A 17,425-nucleotide genomic window follows, 5' to 3' on the forward strand; every position below is an offset into this window, starting at 1 on the left:
GTTTATTCCTCTTGAGTAAGGTATCAAAGTTTTACCCTTTAGTTGATCGACTCGACTCAAACTGAATTAGTCATGGCCCATTAGATTTTAGGATATCAAAGTATACATCGAAAAGAAATCCTACTAATTTATTAATTTGTAGTTTTTTTTGGTAATCTCTCTCTTTTTGTAAATAAAGTAGAGCGTAATTATTTATTTAGTGTAGTGGGACACTCAGGGAGAGAGATCAATCACACATGCACACAGTTGAAATCAGTTACTATAAATACCAACAAAGCACATACACCATCGACCCATCTCATTCTCTATTCCTCACCAAATTCCCTCTCTCTCTCTTACTTTCTCCTTTCATCTTCCCTTCATCTTTCTCCTCTTCGAGCCCCATCATATCACCAACAAAGACTAATTAGAATGTTTTGAGTCTGATAAGATCAGATCTTCCAGAGAAACAAACAAACAGACATACAAAGCAAGGCATATATATATATATATATATATATATAACCTAGGGACGAGGAGAGAAAACCCTAGCTAGCTAGCTAGCTAACAACATGGGAGGGAACTCGCCCTGCGCGTCATGCAAGCTCCTGAGGCGCCGCTGCACAAAAGACTGCATCTTCGCTCCTTACTTCCCCTCCGATGATCCTCACCGCTTCGCCATCGTCCACAAGGTCTTCGGCGCTAGCAATGTCAGCAAAATGTTGCAGGTCCCCTCTCCCTCCTCCTCCTCCTCCTCCTCTTTCTCTCTCTCAAAAAAGAGAGAAAGAATTCCACCGAAAAAAGAAAAAGAGAAAAAGAAAAGAAAAAAGATCTTTTTGAGCTCGATGCAAGTTTTCTAGCTATTACTTCAGTTCGGTTTTTAACTAAATGACGTCTATATTCTTGAGAAATATCCAACGTACAACAATCCTAGCCTGGTCTGACTGATTGTTGTTGTCCACGGAAATGAGGATGAATAGCGAAGCTACTGATAGTATGTACACGAACTATTCGTCATCGTCTTTCCTGCTTAATTAATGTTGGATCCTGATAAAATTCTGTGTATCAGTGGGTCATTACGGGAATTACAATCAGTTAGTAGGGTTTGCCGAAAACCTCCTTCCGATAACTTTCAAATGTTCAATGACGAACATAATCTCACTATTTTACATCATATGGAAAAAATGGTAGGAACTCCCGGTTCACCAGAGAGTGGATGCCGTTAACAGCCTGGTGTACGAGGCGAACGCAAGGGTGAGGGACCCAGTATACGGGTGCGTGGGGGCAATCTCGTACCTACAGAACCAGGTGGCGCAGCTCCAGATGCAGCTCGCAGTGGCTCAGGCCGAGATCCTGTGCATCCAGGTCCAGCAGGAGCCGGTGATCATGCCAACGTCATCGCAGCTGGCAGCCACGATCGATGGCACAGATGAGAAGTCGGCGTTCCTCCTCCACAACAACCTCCCGGCTCAATACCTCAACTTTGCCTCGTCCAGCAATGTAACCCATGAGTCTCTCAAGAGAGAGTCCTTCTTTGGGCATGATATGGTCTCTTAATCCATAACTAATGATAATTATCCCGACGTGTTTAGTTTTATTAGTCTCCTCTCTTCATTGCTCTCGCATTATTAGTCTGATCAAATACTATTCCGCCAAATATTCATTTGGTACACGGAGAGATATCGAGTTTTGTAATTAACTACCCACGCCGAAGCGTTAATAATTATTCAACTAAAAATATTTACCTTAAATTATAACACTAATCAATCTTTGTTTTGTCAGTAACAAAAGTACTAATTATATTCATAAATGATTAATTTAATCCGGTGGGGTATAGGACAAAGGTTAATGTTAATTAAGTAACTTAGGTCAACGTTAACATGTGAGACAGGTGAAGTGAGGGCTTCCAAATTTCTTTTTCCTTTGTCGGACTTGGAGAAGATGATAATATATTAATTCTTTAATGATATATGTCTACCCCTATTCAATTAATTATTAATTTGTAATGTACTAACTAGAAAACAAATAAATGAAGCTTAAATTCGAAGAAGTCATCCACGCGTAAGAATGGAATTGTCGGTGGATTCAAGATAATCTATATTTCAAGCATTGCTTTATCGTATTCAGAAGATATGAAATGCTTCAATCGTAACTTGAATTATTTCATTACGTTTATATTAATATGAATGGGTTGTCGAATTTAGATATAATATAAATATATACTCAGAAATTTATCCTTTGGATAAAGATAAATATATTTACTCCTCCATTTAACGATCAATTCGAATTCAATGAAATTTTTGGGGAAAAAAATTTGTTCACAAAAAGCTTAAAATTGTCGTAGGCGCCACGAGAGGATCAGACAAAGACCACGGCTTCTTTCTTCTAGTTGGTTCACGTGGGAGGCAGTAGGAAGGCAAGTGCTCAGTTCATGCCAAAAGAAAAATACACAGAAAGAAGAATTGATGATTGAGCAAACCTCAAGATATATTTATTAATGGATTTCGGGATTCGGTGTGTACTACTTATATCCGAAAGCATAATGAGTGTCGACTAATCTATCTTCAAATCGAATCGGCACATTGAAGGATAATATTCTGTCAAACGTTGATTTTCTTCACTCACAATATTCGAATTTGAAATATTACTTAAAAGGAAGAAGTGTCGAACGACCTGAATATGGATATATTAATTTATTTTGTTTTATTATTTTTTAAGTTATAGCGTTTTACAATAATGTGTAAAAATCAGATGAAATACTTTAGAAGGTAAGAAAAGACAAAAGTAACAATGGATGAGTGATCACTCTAAAAAACAGTAAAAAGGCAAGGAAGCCTCCCACATCTTCTCTCTCTCCCCCCACCTTCCCCTAACAGTGTAAACCCTAGGTTGATCCGCTTTCACCGATGTGTCCGACTCCGATCGGGCGCGCCCAGCTATACCATCACCGGCATTGGAAAGCTGATAACTCCTTCTACCCTCTGGTCCCCTTCGATCCCGGTGGCTCTTCCTTCCCCCTCTTCACCTTCTCCCTACTCTTTCTATTCCTTGGACAATTGAGGGAGATTTTTGAAGGGGGTAATGACGCCGAGGTCATGGCAGTCTTCTTCTGATTTGGGGAGGGTCTCGAAGCTACTTCACTTGGTCTCTTATAGCCGACCTACCTGCAACCGTCGGCATCACTGGCTGCCCACCGCTGCAAAATATTCCAACCGCCTCTTAGTCCCCGATCCAGGCAGCGGCTCAGTCGGCCTGAAGACCGACTCCTCTCTCTCCCCTCAGATCTGCACCTAAGTTTGTGATTGTTTGAGCCTCGGAGGTTGCAGTGGCACTCCTCCCCCTCCTCCTCGTTGATAGTCTAGCCGGTATTGATTAGTTAGACTGTCACTGGTTTGAACCAATCAAATGAATATTGCTGAATTGATTTGAATATTTACGATTTGACTAGTTATAATTTGGTTGTTTGATTGTGTTAGAGGTATAATCTGTGGAGGCTTCCAGCACTGAGTACCGGTCCAAGACCCTTTTAGCTATGCTTTCCCATGAAATAATCTCTATATGGATTGCACTATACTCTCCTTTCCGATTTTCACAGGGTCCACATGGAGTTTAGTCGTCCGATTTTCATAGGTTCCATATAGAGTTTAATCGTAAGAGATTGAGAACGAATTACAACAACTAAAATGATCTCTACAATTGTATTTATGATTATATGATGTGTTTCAATCACTAGTATCTTCATTTGTAGTGATCTAGGTGGATCTGTTGTTTTTTCTGAGCTCTATAATGTATTCCCTTGAACAATTTTCTTGTTATGCTCGTTTTTATCATCAATGAACATTCATTGATCCTTGAAAAAAAAAAACTTGTGACTCTAAAAAGATTCTTCAGTTTCCTTTGTTTAATGCACAAAGTGTTTCTCAAGTCAGACATTATTTAAAAAACATATATATATATATATATTTATTCTAATTTCTTCTATTTCCTTGATAAAATGTACCTTCTTTTCATGTAGCCTTTTCCAGCTATCCGTGATCTCCATTCCTCATCAAAACTATGCAGTTTCATAGAATTAACGGCTATTTGATTCGGGATTGAAATAGGAAGTTAGAATCATCGAAGAATATGTTTATTTGTTCTGATATTTTTAATAATTACCTTGATTTAAATTTTGAGTCATATTTCATGGGCCCATGATGAAGATCAAATTAGGTCCATTGAAACAATTTGGGTTACAAAGCCCATGAAAGTGAAAATTCCCTTCTTTCTGATTTTCCCCCCAAACTTAAAATGAAATTACTTTCTTGTTACTTCATACAACTTAAATACGTTGTGTGCCATTGTACACTTGGTTGAGATCATATGTCCTTTTTATATTCAATAATATCTCCGTGATCTTAATTTGAATAGCTTTGTGATACTCCATAACAATCTATCATAAAATAGATTATTGAACTGACTTACTAACTACTTCCTATACCGATGATCGATAATTCACTACTCGTGAATTTCATTGATCCATGTTGCTCCTCACTGAACACACGCGCCATATTATGCGTAGATATCCAATCGTTCCTCACTAAAAAGGTCGTAGGAATATGTATATCCCACAAGAGAAATAAAGGGGAAAAGGGCAATGAATTGGGAAATGCTTATGATTAGTGCCATGATTGGACTGGTTTTGGTTCCTAGGGGAGCTCACAAGCGTGCCTATGTTGTTTCTGGTTGAAAAAGAGAAAAGTTCCCAAAAAAGGTGACAACTTGGGACCCCATCGAAATCGAAGATGGACAATTTGGGAGGATTTCAATATTGGTCTTTTGACCCAAATTGGTCTGGTGCATTTAACTCCCTCAGTGGGACGTAAGAAGTTGAAATTAAGGGAGCAGACAGTGACAGGAACCCGGGAGTATAAAATCAACTGAAAAGATACGGTCGGTTGCAGAAGTAAACGAAAATAAATCATCAATTTTTTTTAATAAATATTACTTTTCGACGTACAAACAAGTATATTTATAGTCACTTTAATCTAATTAGTCAATCAAGTACAGGGTAGAAATTTGATTGGCCCTTTAGCTTAAACTTGATTAATCGGTCCATATGAACATGAAAAATTAATCTATATAAAATAGTAAAAGCCGGGACGAGACATAAGGAAACGTCATGTAGGACAAATGAAACTTTTCGTTGTGTGACCTTTTATATGTAATCAATAAAAATGTAATAAGTGGTGGAATATAGTGTTGTCACCTCACTTTTAAAATTTAAAAGAGAGAACATATACTCATAGAAGACGAAAAGACTAAAATATAATAAATTGACTAAATTGAATAATCTTATATTCACTAGCTAAAATAGCTTTCCGAGAGGAATGAATAATATTGTGATATTGAGTATAGTTGCTTCCATACTGGCAAGGTAGCATAATCGCACTATAAATATAACTTGAGAGTGGAGTAATTCTTCACTATTATGGGAACAATTTCGTCCATCGATTGAAGCCGTATGAGTATTTTCATTATGGAGTTGTAAATAATGTCTTGCTTTATGGATTGTACGATCAAAAAGGATTTTGTATTTTTATGGAGAGATGAATATTAAAGTGATTTCACAATTTTCTGTGATCACATTGATCGGGAATTACCTCACAAGCATAATTCAACCTATGCAATTTAGGGTTGGATGTACTCGAAAAAAACGAACTTTTAAAATTGAAGAGGAAAATGTCTCGCTCAGGCGCAATATAGTTTGAAATTTTCTGAAACTAAAATATATTAATGTTAATAAGAAAATTCAATTGATCACAATATATCTCTAACCCACGCATATCTAATTAGGGTAATATAAATGATACATGGGAAGGCCAATTAATATGTGTTCTTATGACATTTTGTGACAAAATATGGAGTGGTGGGAGCCGCCTTCTTGCTGGCAAACAGCTCGGTTGCAATATAATACTTAAAAATTGCGAAATACAGATATAGGGTCTCAGTGATCAAGAGTCTCTCCTGTGAGAATTACTACATCGGCCAAAATTCTCAGAGCTTCAAGACTTGACTATGCACTAGTTAAAATACTCTTCTTTTTCTGTTGAAGAAACTTAAGACGTACTTGTATTACGCATGAAAAATCAAAATATAATTAAAATAACGTTAAAAAATGTATTATGAACAAAAGTTACTTCAAGATAAGTTTTGATAATTCTCGCTCAAGATTTATCGGTTGTATCAGTTTCTTTTATCAAAATTAATTAGATGTAATGTGATTAAGATAATTATAAAATATAAACAAAAATAAGGGGGGAAAGGAGCGCAACGTTCATATGAGGAAATGGGCGTAATTTTTCATGGGGCAAATAGTTTTAAAAAAGAAAAGTGATTTGCTCGTTTTGTCACAGTGAGCTACCAAAGGATCATGTCGACCCCCACATGAAGAGACCAGTCGAAGATCCAAGAAGCAGAAGAGGAAGCTAGAGACATACTGACCTCCACGGGCTCAAGAAGCTCCAGTACCTACGGAAATGGAAGTAAACATGGCCCTTCCTCATCGGAGGCATCTGATTCTAATTCAGGGGCAACTATAGGAACAACCAACAAGTCAGAGTAAGGAAGTAGAAGAAATTGGCATTTCATAGGACTCTTGCCTCACCCTAGTCATCAAAGGCATCTCATATTGGGCCGACTTCTCTTCTACGTGGAGATTGGTCCAAGCCCATATGGATTAAGGCTTGCATGGATTGTACAGGTAAGTCCATGAATTTATTTTTAGATTACCCACTATACAAAAGGAGTCGGGGCATCAAAATTAGGTTTTAGGGGGAGATATTTTTTTTTTTGTTGCTCGAAAGACAATGTTTATCATTCATTGATATCCAAATGGATACAGCGGTCCACTGCAACAGCAGATACATAATGAAATACACAAGCACTATACATGAATTACAATAGCAAGATATTTGGTTGGTCCGCTGGGGAAACTTACAAAGGAAGATAGGCTAAAAAAAGGCACCAATAAGGGAATTACAATTATAGTAAACTATCATGAAACTAAGAATCCCAATCAACCACCTTCCTGCAATGATTCAACCATGGACCCCAGTGAAAACCAAAAATGGAGATTCTCAGTCCAATCCATTAATCCGTGGTGAATTTCTATCTCCATTACAGGATATAGAGCAAAAAGGATGCCTTCGATTATTATCCGACCGCAGGCTCCCACCACAGATTGCAATTCCTAAATAGTTAAATAGAAGAAACTAGAGCTCCTACGATTGGCTCAATTCACAATTGATTTTAATCAATATAATCCTAATAGTCCAATCCCAAGAAAATCATATCAAAAGAGCTAGCAACTAAGTGGCTAGAGCTCCCTCGATCGGTCAAACTAGTGATTGTCAGTTGGAGAACCAACCTATTCATAATCAACAACAAAAGGCAAGCCCCAAAAAATTGATTTGAACAAGTGAGAGGAAGATCAAACCAACTAGAATTGCGATCCTTATCGTGATGGATGGGGATACTGTTGCTCAAAGAAGTGGCGGGAAGACCAAAAACGAGAAACCGCCATAGGAGAGGAGAAAATTGGATCGGTAAACTAGTGGGGAGGTGTAGATAATCCCAACTACGACTAAGGACCTAACGAGTCGGTAATCGACCCGACCCGACCCGACCCGACCCGACTTGCCTGATCCAAACGATAGCTAGTAGCAGCTCCTCTATTAGAAACCGATTGGACCACTAGAGGGGGGAGCAATCTCCAGGAGGGAGCAAGAGGCTGCCGCCATGGGGGTACACCACGTCGCCAAACGGAGAGGAGGAGGGGAGGGCATATGTCACAGCCGGAGAGCCCACTCCAGCTTCCCACAAGTCTGAGCCACCATCCGAAGGAGGGGAGGCCCCATTGCATCTTAAGGAGACTGTCACCATGAGGGGGCCATCGGATTTGAACCACCACGGTAAAGAAGACCGCTGAATGGAGAAGGGGACGGATTCTAGTCATCGAGAAGGGAACGTTGACGCCCTCACCGCGATGGAGCCGTAATCGGACTACCACACCACCATTAACCATCCAAAAAGAAAAAAGAAAAGAGACGGAAAAGAGGGGAGGTAGGGAGCCATCGAGAAAACTAAGATCACCGGAGGGATAGTATTTAATTTGTAAACTCTTTTGTTGGATAGACGTTATTTTGCCAAAGCACATGTGAAGTTCGCTACTTGGGTAAAGTAACATGTACACTCTTTTATGAGTTTTTCTCAATCTGGTATTGTAGTTATTTTACCATTCCATATTCTTTGCCATTATAAATATGATTTTGGAATTGATAATCAAAGAGAAGCACATATTGGAAGAGAAATAACTACAAATACGGAGAGAAACATTCATAACTTTATTCAACAAGTAATACAGGTATAAGTTTAGAAACGATTCACTAATCCTTTCAACAAAGTGACTTTTATGATGACTAAAACAAATATCGAATGAACTTTGCAACGCTACATTCTAAGCACTGTCCAATCAACACCAATATCAACAAGGACACCAACATGAAGCATGCAATTTCTAACCTTTTCGCTCTATCTTCACGCTTCAAAACCTTCTTTTTCGGCTTGCCAATAACCACTCTGACAATTGCTATTGTGGTGGCCTCTTCATCAACATCCACAAATGCATCAACCTTCATGGCGCTCAATTTCGCTGAGATGAGCAGAAGAGAGGATTAGAGTGGAGGAGGAGAGTAACGGAGTTCGATGAGAAGGCTAGGGGAGCAAAGGATACGGTGAGGCCCCGGAGAGCAGCGGAGGCCAACAGAGGAGGAGAGGGTGAGGGCTGATTGATTTGGGCTAAACTGAAGAATAACATGCAAGAAAAACAAGATAAGGGAAATATAGGGACCTAATTAATGGAAAATACTCTCTTATTTAGCCTCATTTTAATGGAAGGGCCTAGATGATGCTTGAAGGACCTAAATGATGTAGTCATGGACCTCATTGGCACATACAATGGCATAATGATACAGGAAAGGACCTAATTGGAGCAAAAAGGACCTAATGAAAAGATCTAATTGGAGCAACACGGACCTAATTAATTGACACATGCAAGGACCTGTTTTGTATTAAAAAGACTCAACTAATGCAAATTTCGTCAGTTGCTTATCCAAGTGATGGAAAAGAAAAGGGAAGAAAGGACTGAAGTGATGCAAAAGTCATCTTTCATCAGGGACTTATTTGCCTATTTACTCGAGAGAAACATGAGAAAGCCCTGCCACCGGTTATCATCAGTAATCAATTTACCTGGCACATTTAGCTGGAAGAATGGAGATTTATCCAACTCCTGACACGCTCCGTAATCGTTGCATACTTGTATGATGAATCTGATGGTCGAAATTCCACCCGGCACAGCAAGTTTGGAAATGTAGAAAGCCCCGACATGAGCCGTTCCTATAAATTGCACCGCCTTGCCAAGCCTTTGCATCGAATCATTCGACTCCGATCTAGCCAGTTCCACCAGGTAGATATTGTACTTATTGTACAATGGAGAACCATTCCCTCTTTTGAATTTCCATGAGATCTTGATACTCAAGGATTTGGAGCTGGAGCCCTGAGAGCCCTGACCCCACTTGATGTATTGACCCTCCACAATCCAGGAAGAAGCGGGTGGGAAATCCGGGGTTCGACCTGGAGCCTTGATGAGGATGTGACCGAGCACTGCGTAAAATTCTGATGGGCTTTGTGGGAGTTCAGTATCAGGTTTCTCTTGATAACACACAGCGTGGATTTCGGTTAATGTGGACCCTTTCATTGAGATGCTATTCTCTTGTAGGACCCATCCCAACTCCGGGATGGACTTTGGATTGGAGACTTCATGCGAAATGAGCACTTTCGTGAAATTTCCTGCGAACTGGCTCAAACTTTCGTAGGTAGCATCCTGTGAGGCTAAGAGTATTTTGTTCTGCTGGTTTTCCGGAGAGGAGAATTCGAGCGAGAGGCCGATCTTAGAACTCCCTCCTGATTTCACCTGTAATAAGAGGGTAGGATCTGTGATGTTTAAGCCAGGAACCGAAAATTCTCCCAAGTTTTCCAACTTCCTTTTCTTTGGAAACACAAGGGAAGAAGGATGCAATACGTAAAAAAGGTTCTATTTACGCAAGAAAACCGAACACCGGAGACAGTCTTCGAAACTCTACAGGCCTACCGATTACGTAAAGTGGAATGGACTTTGGAGAGCTTACCGAATATGTGAATTGGATGGGAGAGCTGCCTAGTGGAAGCTCTCCCCGGAAGAGCCTTGTCGTGAAATAGGCAGAGTTGTCACTGAGAATTCCTTTGAATGTAATGTTTCCTCCTCCGCTATAGGATTCTCCGTTAAAGCTGTCGCAAGGTACCCAAGCTGGATTCTGTAAGACTTAATTCTGTAAATTCTCGAACCTGATATGTGTGCAATCGGAGATCGAGGCTTACTCAAAGAGAACTTGAATAGTACTGGATGGACCGAACTTAACAAAAGGCTGCAAGAAAATAATCGGGATAAAGAAGCAAACTATTAGGGAATCTTATAGTATGGTGCCGAAACTTCGGTTTCGTCAGGTTGAATAAAAGAAGCTGCATACTTGGAATCCTTGGCGCGATATATTATTCCAAGGATCGGAAGATATCTGATTTCCGTTGATAGAATAATGATGACCTCGACCCTGCAAAAAAGAGAGAAGAGACTACGATGTGAGAGGGAGAAACCCAAATTTTTTTCGTGTTTTGGAAAGGTTGCACCAAAACAGACATAATTCCAAGTTACTGCATATTGGTTGATATTTGGAGGCCTCATCAAATTTCAGTCTTTTGGGTTAATTTCCCCTTTCATCATAGACGTTTTAATCCTTATGCACAATGTAGTTACAGTTACGGAAACACATGTTTGGTTTTAATCAGGACCTGATCGAAATTGGAATAGAACGGTAATGCTTTAGGATAAGTTTGAACCATGCCCCATGAATCCTCCACAAGACCCCACCAGCTGCAGAGAACCAGAAGTGTATTGGACAAGGAGATTTTTCTATGTTTGATTTGGATCCAGTAATAAAATAAAAATTGAAAGCACTATACCGATTTTGAGCGGTTTCGAAATCGGGCGGCTGATTGGTTTCATAAACCCACCCTGGAGCAAATATCGCAGCTGATACCCTGTCTTTCTTCAGAACATCAAGGGCAACATTTGTCTGTAAATCGTAAATATGTTACATCAGCTCATATCATTTGAACCAAGTTCATCTCAAGCTTATTCATAACTCAAGCTGATAAACTTCGACTCGGACTTTCAATTTACATGACATACTTTCCACTGGCCACCGCCATAGGTGCCCCTGCCAAATACATCTATGCCCATGTAGACATCGTAGTTTCTCTTGCCTGCAACAGCAGCTGAGAGCTTTGGGTAATCCTCCTGCATATGTCAAAAGTCATATCGTTTAGAAATAAAATTATTACGGCAAAAAATGATTCCAAGTTAAAGAAAAAGATGCAGTAGTGCAGAACCTCCCAAGAGTAGTTTGCGAAAATGCCATCACAAATATCGAAGAATGGCTTATTGTACTGATTCAACTGGTTCTGATAGATAAGATCTCCATCTATGGTCACGCTATCATACCTGAAAATGAACAAGATCGTCATTATAAATTCGTTTGAGACCAAAAGGAGGTGAGGTAAAATTAGGGGTCTTGGACCTCACCATATCACTGAGGACCCAGGCACCGAGGAATGCATTTTCTCGGTTAAATGGCGCACGAACTCCAACAGGTTGGGGATCAGTTGCTTGTCCAATTGGACCTCCATGTTTAACTGCAGGTTTATAGGTATAGAAAGGAATACAGGAGATAAGGTCCTAAGAAGAGATGACTAGTCGATATGGAATCTTTATAACTGACTAGTCTAATTTAGGGATCATTGAGTTTCACATGACAAAGAGAGAACTAGAAGTACCAGCCATCCATCGAAGCCGAGAGAAACTGCAAGTTCAGTCAGGCGCTTAGCATATAATTGAGCGGATTCCTTCGTTGCAAGCAACTTGTTGCAGATGACAGTCCCTTTGTCGCCTTCTGTGATGAATGTCCCCAGAACCTTCAGTTTTACAAACAAGATTGTTCATCAGATAGGAAATATATGATTAGCTTGACTATCAATGTAATATGACCCGGATCACCATCACACAGATAACTAAGAAGACTGTCATATGTGTGAACTAGTTCCGAATTTCTGATCCCGGTTTCAGTCCGTTCAATGCGATTGATCAAATAGATATCTCGACTATCAATCGATTTAGCTAAGTATGCAATAGTCTCTACAGCAAGATGTCATTATTCAAAAAGATTGATACGAACTAATTCACGACTCCTATGGAGTGATACGACAGCGAACCGAACAATGAGTTAAGCCATATTGGAATGATATATGTGAAGAAAGAAATACCTGGACTCCATGCCGGTGAGCAGTATTAGTCCAACAGGGAGGAGGCAGAGTGACGAGGTTATGCGAGAAGTAAACGAAGATGTCGATCAGGTACCAGTGCCAAATACTGAAAGCATCGGGGTTGTTGCCGCCCTGGACCCACTTGTCATCCCGGTATCCTCCCTGCATGTCGTGGCAGACGAGGATGCGTCCCCTGTCCGGGAGCCGTCTCGAGGACAGTGGGACAGAGGACACATTGAAGGGGTAGTGATATGAGTTGAAGTACGTGCGGGACCCGAGGTCCTCGAGGGTCGTGATCGGGTATGAGACTGGTGGGGCGGGGACGAGCGGGTTGAAGGGCGGGTCCGGGGCGGAGTGGGGGGCTCCTTGCTCTGTTCCGGTGGAGCTCGCGGGGAGAGCCATTGAGAGACGAACAGGGGAAATGAGGAAGGGTTGGGTGGGGAAGGGGGGTGGGGTGGCGGTGGGTGGAAGGGAACAGACTCAAAGGTGGTTTCAATGGAAGTTGCTGAGATTCCAATGCTCGTCTCTGCGTCAGCTTCAATTAAATTTTTCCAAAGAAGACTTGCGTAGTGAAGTTGACTTGACTACAGTTGACTTGACGTCAACGCTGTCGTACAAATTACGGCTTATTCCAGTCTCTTGGTAAGTTGGTCTGCCAAGTTTGGGTTTAATTGCACTCTGCCCCTTGGAGTTTTCTGTTCATCTCAATTCCCCCCCCTGTAGTTTCAGCTGTCTTAAGTCATAGTTTAACCTTTGTCTTGTCAGTAATTTGCCTCGGTTTCTTTCGAAAGCAGTGGGTCATTGAATTTATTGGCTTCTATAAACCTTACAACTCTCTGAGACTTGAGGAACAGAGGAAGTGAGGGAAGGGGAAGAGGGAGTCAAACGTGGCTTTATTAGACGTTAATGAGATTCCAATGCCCGTCTCCGTGTCAGCTTTCATTACTTGCGTGGTATTGAGGAAGAACCAAAATGAATTGACGTTCGAAAATCGAAAGTTTAGTATTGAAGCATCAATTAAATATTTTTTCCCTCCTTACACACCAATTGATTCATCTTTATACAATGACAAGTGATCTAAGATTCTAATACAATTCGCACAACTCTATCAATCGATCTATCCACCTCCTCTGGCAAACCAACCCCCCATGTTAGACCGGCAAGAATCGTGATAAGCATTTGATAATTGAAAAACCAATCTTCTGGGGGAAAACGAGTTTCAGAGCAAATCTTCGGTTCCCGTTAACTTGGCGAACTCGTCTTCATCAATAGCCCCCCGCTTCAGCTTCTTGAGAAGCCGATATTCCCTGGCCAACTCATCTTCATCTTCAATGGTCTGAGCAGTACGCCTCTGTTTCGCTGTCTTCTTCTTCATGGCAGCGGGTGCAGGGTTCGGATTCTTGTTGGGCTTCTGAGGCTTCGGAACTTTCTGCTGCGCTTCTTTCTTAGCTCGCAGGTTCTTTTGTCTCTGTTTCTCGCGAGATTTATCCCTGAATGGGGTAGAATGATAAGCGAACGATTAGACTCCCAAATCAAAGAACTCCCGTTTTATTGTTCTCATGCCTTGAAACTATAGGCTGATATTATCAGCCCTGCATATGTCATTATTACAAGAGAACAAGTTTCAAGTTCAGTGATCACATGTAGCCAACATGAAAAGCCTTAAAAGGTGCGAGATGTAACAGGGGTTCTTACTTATACTTTATATCCTCCAAGTTAATGTCTTCAACTGGAGTGAAACCCTCGGTGGAAAGAGAATGGAGCTTCACCTCAGGCGTACCAGGAAGCTGCAATAGGCCATACCCCATGGCTAACTTCCCAATCTCAAGTTCTTTCCACCTGCCACAGTTGAGGAATCTCGGGTTTTATATCTTGAATGTTGGAATGTAAAACTTTTTTGATTGAGAAATAACCGAACTCAAGAACAAAGTTTTGTCAATTACCTGAAGATATAAGAGCAATGATGCTCCTTATATGCTCGAATGAATGAGACAAATGCTCTCACTCCTTTCTCCATAACATCTCGGTCTTTTCTAGCAGCAGATCGCATCTGACAACATATTGGCTACATGTTAAGATCCAAGCACATTGCAACAAAACTATCGGAGGGGCATGAAGTTGTTTTCTTAAAGGATGAGTGCCATCAATATCCTTATGCAAGCGATTCGACTACAAAGATGAATGGATGAGAAGCAGAAAAAAAATTAACTAACATCGACTACCAAGGGCTAGTCAGAATCAGCTAAGGCTGAGTCTACCATCCTCTCCTTTATTAAGAGAGAGAAACAAAAGAGTAGAAAAGCAAATTTCCCTGAGAAGACCAAAGAACAGAAGATGACTAAATTGAGAATGCAAACATCTTGCCTGAAATCCATGATGATTTTATGATACACACCTGAGGAACAACATCGGGAGCATCATCAGAGCATTTCCTCTCTTGAAGTGGAACCCTTCTTATCCGCAAGAATTCAACGTATTCTTCCTCCTAAGTAGGAAAAAAAGAAAAAAGAATATATCAACTTAATTCACCACAATAGACTTTTTAATATTCAATAAAGTGACCAGAAGGATGTATCAATTAAAGAACCTTAGGCAACATAAAAACAATCGCATTTCCTTGTCTGCCCATTCTAGCAGTTCGCCCAACTCTATGAATGAAAACATTTGGATCTTGAGGGGGGTCATACTGCACAAGTACAAGGGACTTATTACTTCATCATTTAGAACTGCTTAAATGGATAATGTATGAAATTATCACCTTCAAATGAAAAGTAGTTCACACTAAGCAAGCAAAAAGGAAAAGAGAGAGAGAGAGAACGACTGAAACAACTGAGTATATGCACATACCTGAACAATGCAATCCACACCTGGTATGTCCAGACCACGTGCTGCCACATCAGTACATAGGAGAACACCAGTTGATAGCGTTGTAAATGAAGATAATGCTTTCTCTCTTACACTCTACGATACATAAAAGATGGGGGATAATGAGTTTTTTGACACCAACAGTTTCAGAATGTATATTTGGTTCCATATACCTGTTTCATCTTCCCATGGAGAGGAATCAAAGACAAGCCCTTCAGTGCAGAGAGGCGAGGAAGAACTACTCCCCAGTAGTCAACACAAGCACAGGTCATGAAGTAACTACAAAAAATGAGGAAATAATTTTCAGATTTATGGAAAGCTCAGTCACTTTCAGAGCGTCTAACATAGCCAAACAAATAAGATGGAGCTATTTCACAAGCAACTCACACTATAATCTTGTTAGACTTATTTTTCATAAGATAATCAATGAGCTGTGATGGCTTCTTGTCAGCTTCGCACTCCAAATACTGTGAGGTAAAAACACATCAACAAGTAAAAAGGACGAAACCATCAGGGCATATTTAACCAAGAAGGGTTTGAATAAAAGTTTCTAATCTCCTAAAATAGTAGAAACAGCAGAAAGTGTCTGTTTCCCCCTCTTTCATAGCTTACCTCGATATGAAGACCTGAAGGGGTCTTTGAAGAACCTGAATCCTGTGACGAATTATTGAGGGGTTTAGATTCTGCCCGCACCTCAACCCTCACAGGATTTCTTAAACCTGCTTTAGATAGCTCCTCAACAGCCTCAGTTTGTGTCGCAGAGAAAAGACCAGTTCTGCGAAGCTTGGGTAAGCGAGAGATAATAGAAGTTATCTGTCTCTGGAACCCCATATCCAAGAGCCTATCAGCCTCATCTAAAATTAATATCTGCTCCAACCAGAAAATTTTTTGTTAGCTTTATATGGAATCAGGCTTTGCTCTTACATATCACAATGGCCATTTTTCCCCATAAACCAAAATATCACATATCGAGTCCAATGAGGTAGCAGCAAGGAACAGGATTTTGAGGCCGCAGTAGGAGATATTCTTTGCACAATTATACAGTTGTGATAATTTATTTACCAGATTAGGAAAAGACAACATTAAAAGGAAATATGATCGGAGATAATATATGTTAGAACTGAAGTAAGGGGGTACAATTAAACTGAAGTTGGATAAATGTTTGCCAAAATGCGAGAAAAGCTACCAATCATGATCCTTAAACAAATTTATAATCTTGTTGCTGCCCGTGTTTGAAACAGAAAGAGAAGATTCAGGGAATTGGACACCACCAAAACAATACCTCAAAGTTTCGAAAATCCAATACATCCATGCGCTCCATTATATCATAGAGCCTCCCAGGCGTACCTATCAATAAATTTGCTCCTTCTTCCTCCATTTTCTTCACATCGGCTTTAACATCGACCCCACCAACAAGAAGTGCTGACTTGATTTTCGACAGAGTCGCAATGAAAGGTTGCGCAACATTATATATCTGCGAAGAAAGTTCCCTAGTTGGGGAAATAATAACCCCCATTACCTGCAGGAAATTGTATCTAAAAGTTCAATTCATCGAATAAGCTACGCCACTAGAAAGCTAGCATGTGCAGCAGCTCAAAATGCTGTCGAAACTATTACCAAGCATGACTCGAACTGTTCCGGGACTTCAATACTATGAAATGAAGAACCTTTCTCGATACTATACTCCAAAAATGAGCACAAATAGGCAAAAGAACAATCTTTTAGACCAATAGAAAGAGGATTGATGCATGAGATAAGACCTCGTGGGGCTTCGGAGGCGAGGAGGAGCGGCGGAGAATCTCCACTAGAGGCACGACGAAGGCCAGGGTTTTGCCGGAGCCGGTGGCGGCGTCTACAGCCACGTCCTTGAAACTGCACAGCAAGGGGATCGTGGCAGCCTGAACCGGAGTGCAGAATTCGAATCCGGCCTCTCGAATGGCTTCCAGCACCGGCTTTGACAGCGGCGGCTGGAGGTCGGAGAAGCGCGTGCCGGTTAACGCGCCGCTGGGGTAGGATGAGCTCGCGGCCATGGTCACAGTGGCGGTGGACCTTTTCGCGGGTCCGGAGGGTTTTAGGGTTTGTGTTTTCCCTCTCGTATCTATGTTTTGGTTCGTTGGTTTGATGATTC

General features: G+C 40.7%; 3 protein-coding genes across 6 annotated transcripts; 1 reads left to right on the plus strand and 2 right to left on the minus strand.

The window, feature by feature from the left end:
* Positions 1-325: 325 nt before the first annotated feature.
* LOC116194739 (LOB domain-containing protein 12-like) lies at positions 326-1,603 on the plus strand. Its single transcript, XM_031523631.1, has 2 exons — positions 326-707; positions 1,171-1,603. Exons 1-2 carry the CDS (start codon positions 552-554, stop codon positions 1,534-1,536), a joined length of 522 nt encoding a protein of 173 aa, XP_031379491.1. The 5' UTR covers positions 326-551; the 3' UTR covers positions 1,537-1,603.
* A 6,737-nt stretch (positions 1,604-8,340) lies between these two features.
* Positions 8,341-12,949, minus strand: LOC116194730 (cytosolic endo-beta-N-acetylglucosaminidase 1-like). Of its 3 annotated transcripts, none has more exons than XM_031523616.1 (12): positions 12,433-12,920; positions 11,947-12,084; positions 11,696-11,805; positions 11,503-11,614; positions 11,303-11,410; positions 11,074-11,186; positions 10,903-10,984; positions 10,584-10,664; positions 10,435-10,481; positions 10,206-10,344; positions 9,268-9,991; positions 8,341-8,671 (listed from the first exon to the last, which is right to left on the minus strand). In XM_031523616.1, exons 1-12 carry the CDS (start codon positions 12,832-12,834, stop codon positions 8,439-8,441), a joined length of 2,289 nt encoding a protein of 762 aa, XP_031379476.1. In that variant the 5' UTR covers positions 12,835-12,920; the 3' UTR covers positions 8,341-8,438. The 3 variants fall into 3 exon arrangements, with proteins under 3 accessions (XP_031379476.1, XP_031379477.1, XP_031379478.1); XM_031523618.1 differs by lacking the exon at positions 8,341-8,671 and adding an exon at positions 8,678-8,822 and having other exon boundaries at positions 12,433-12,949; XM_031523617.1 differs by lacking the exon at positions 10,903-10,984 and having other exon boundaries at positions 10,206-10,363; positions 12,433-12,933.
* A 460-nt stretch (positions 12,950-13,409) lies between these two features.
* On the minus strand, positions 13,410-17,425 carry LOC116194732 (DEAD-box ATP-dependent RNA helicase 18). Of its 2 annotated transcripts, XM_031523619.1 has the most exons (11): positions 17,058-17,425; positions 16,580-16,816; positions 15,910-16,164; positions 15,685-15,764; positions 15,471-15,576; positions 15,280-15,393; positions 15,020-15,118; positions 14,828-14,917; positions 14,376-14,482; positions 14,128-14,271; positions 13,410-13,922 (listed from the first exon to the last, which is right to left on the minus strand). In XM_031523619.1, the coding sequence occupies exons 1-11, from the start codon at positions 17,325-17,327 to the stop codon at positions 13,652-13,654; spliced, it is 1,773 nt and encodes a 590-aa protein (XP_031379479.1). In that variant the 5' UTR covers positions 17,328-17,425; the 3' UTR covers positions 13,410-13,651. The 2 variants fall into 2 exon arrangements, with proteins under 2 accessions (XP_031379479.1, XP_031379480.1); XM_031523620.1 differs by lacking the exon at positions 15,020-15,118.

Source organism: Punica granatum, chromosome 2, assembly GCF_007655135.1.
Source record: "Punica granatum isolate Tunisia-2019 chromosome 2, ASM765513v2, whole genome shotgun sequence".
In the NCBI taxonomy this organism is placed as follows: Eukaryota; Viridiplantae; Streptophyta; class Magnoliopsida; order Myrtales; family Lythraceae; genus Punica; species Punica granatum.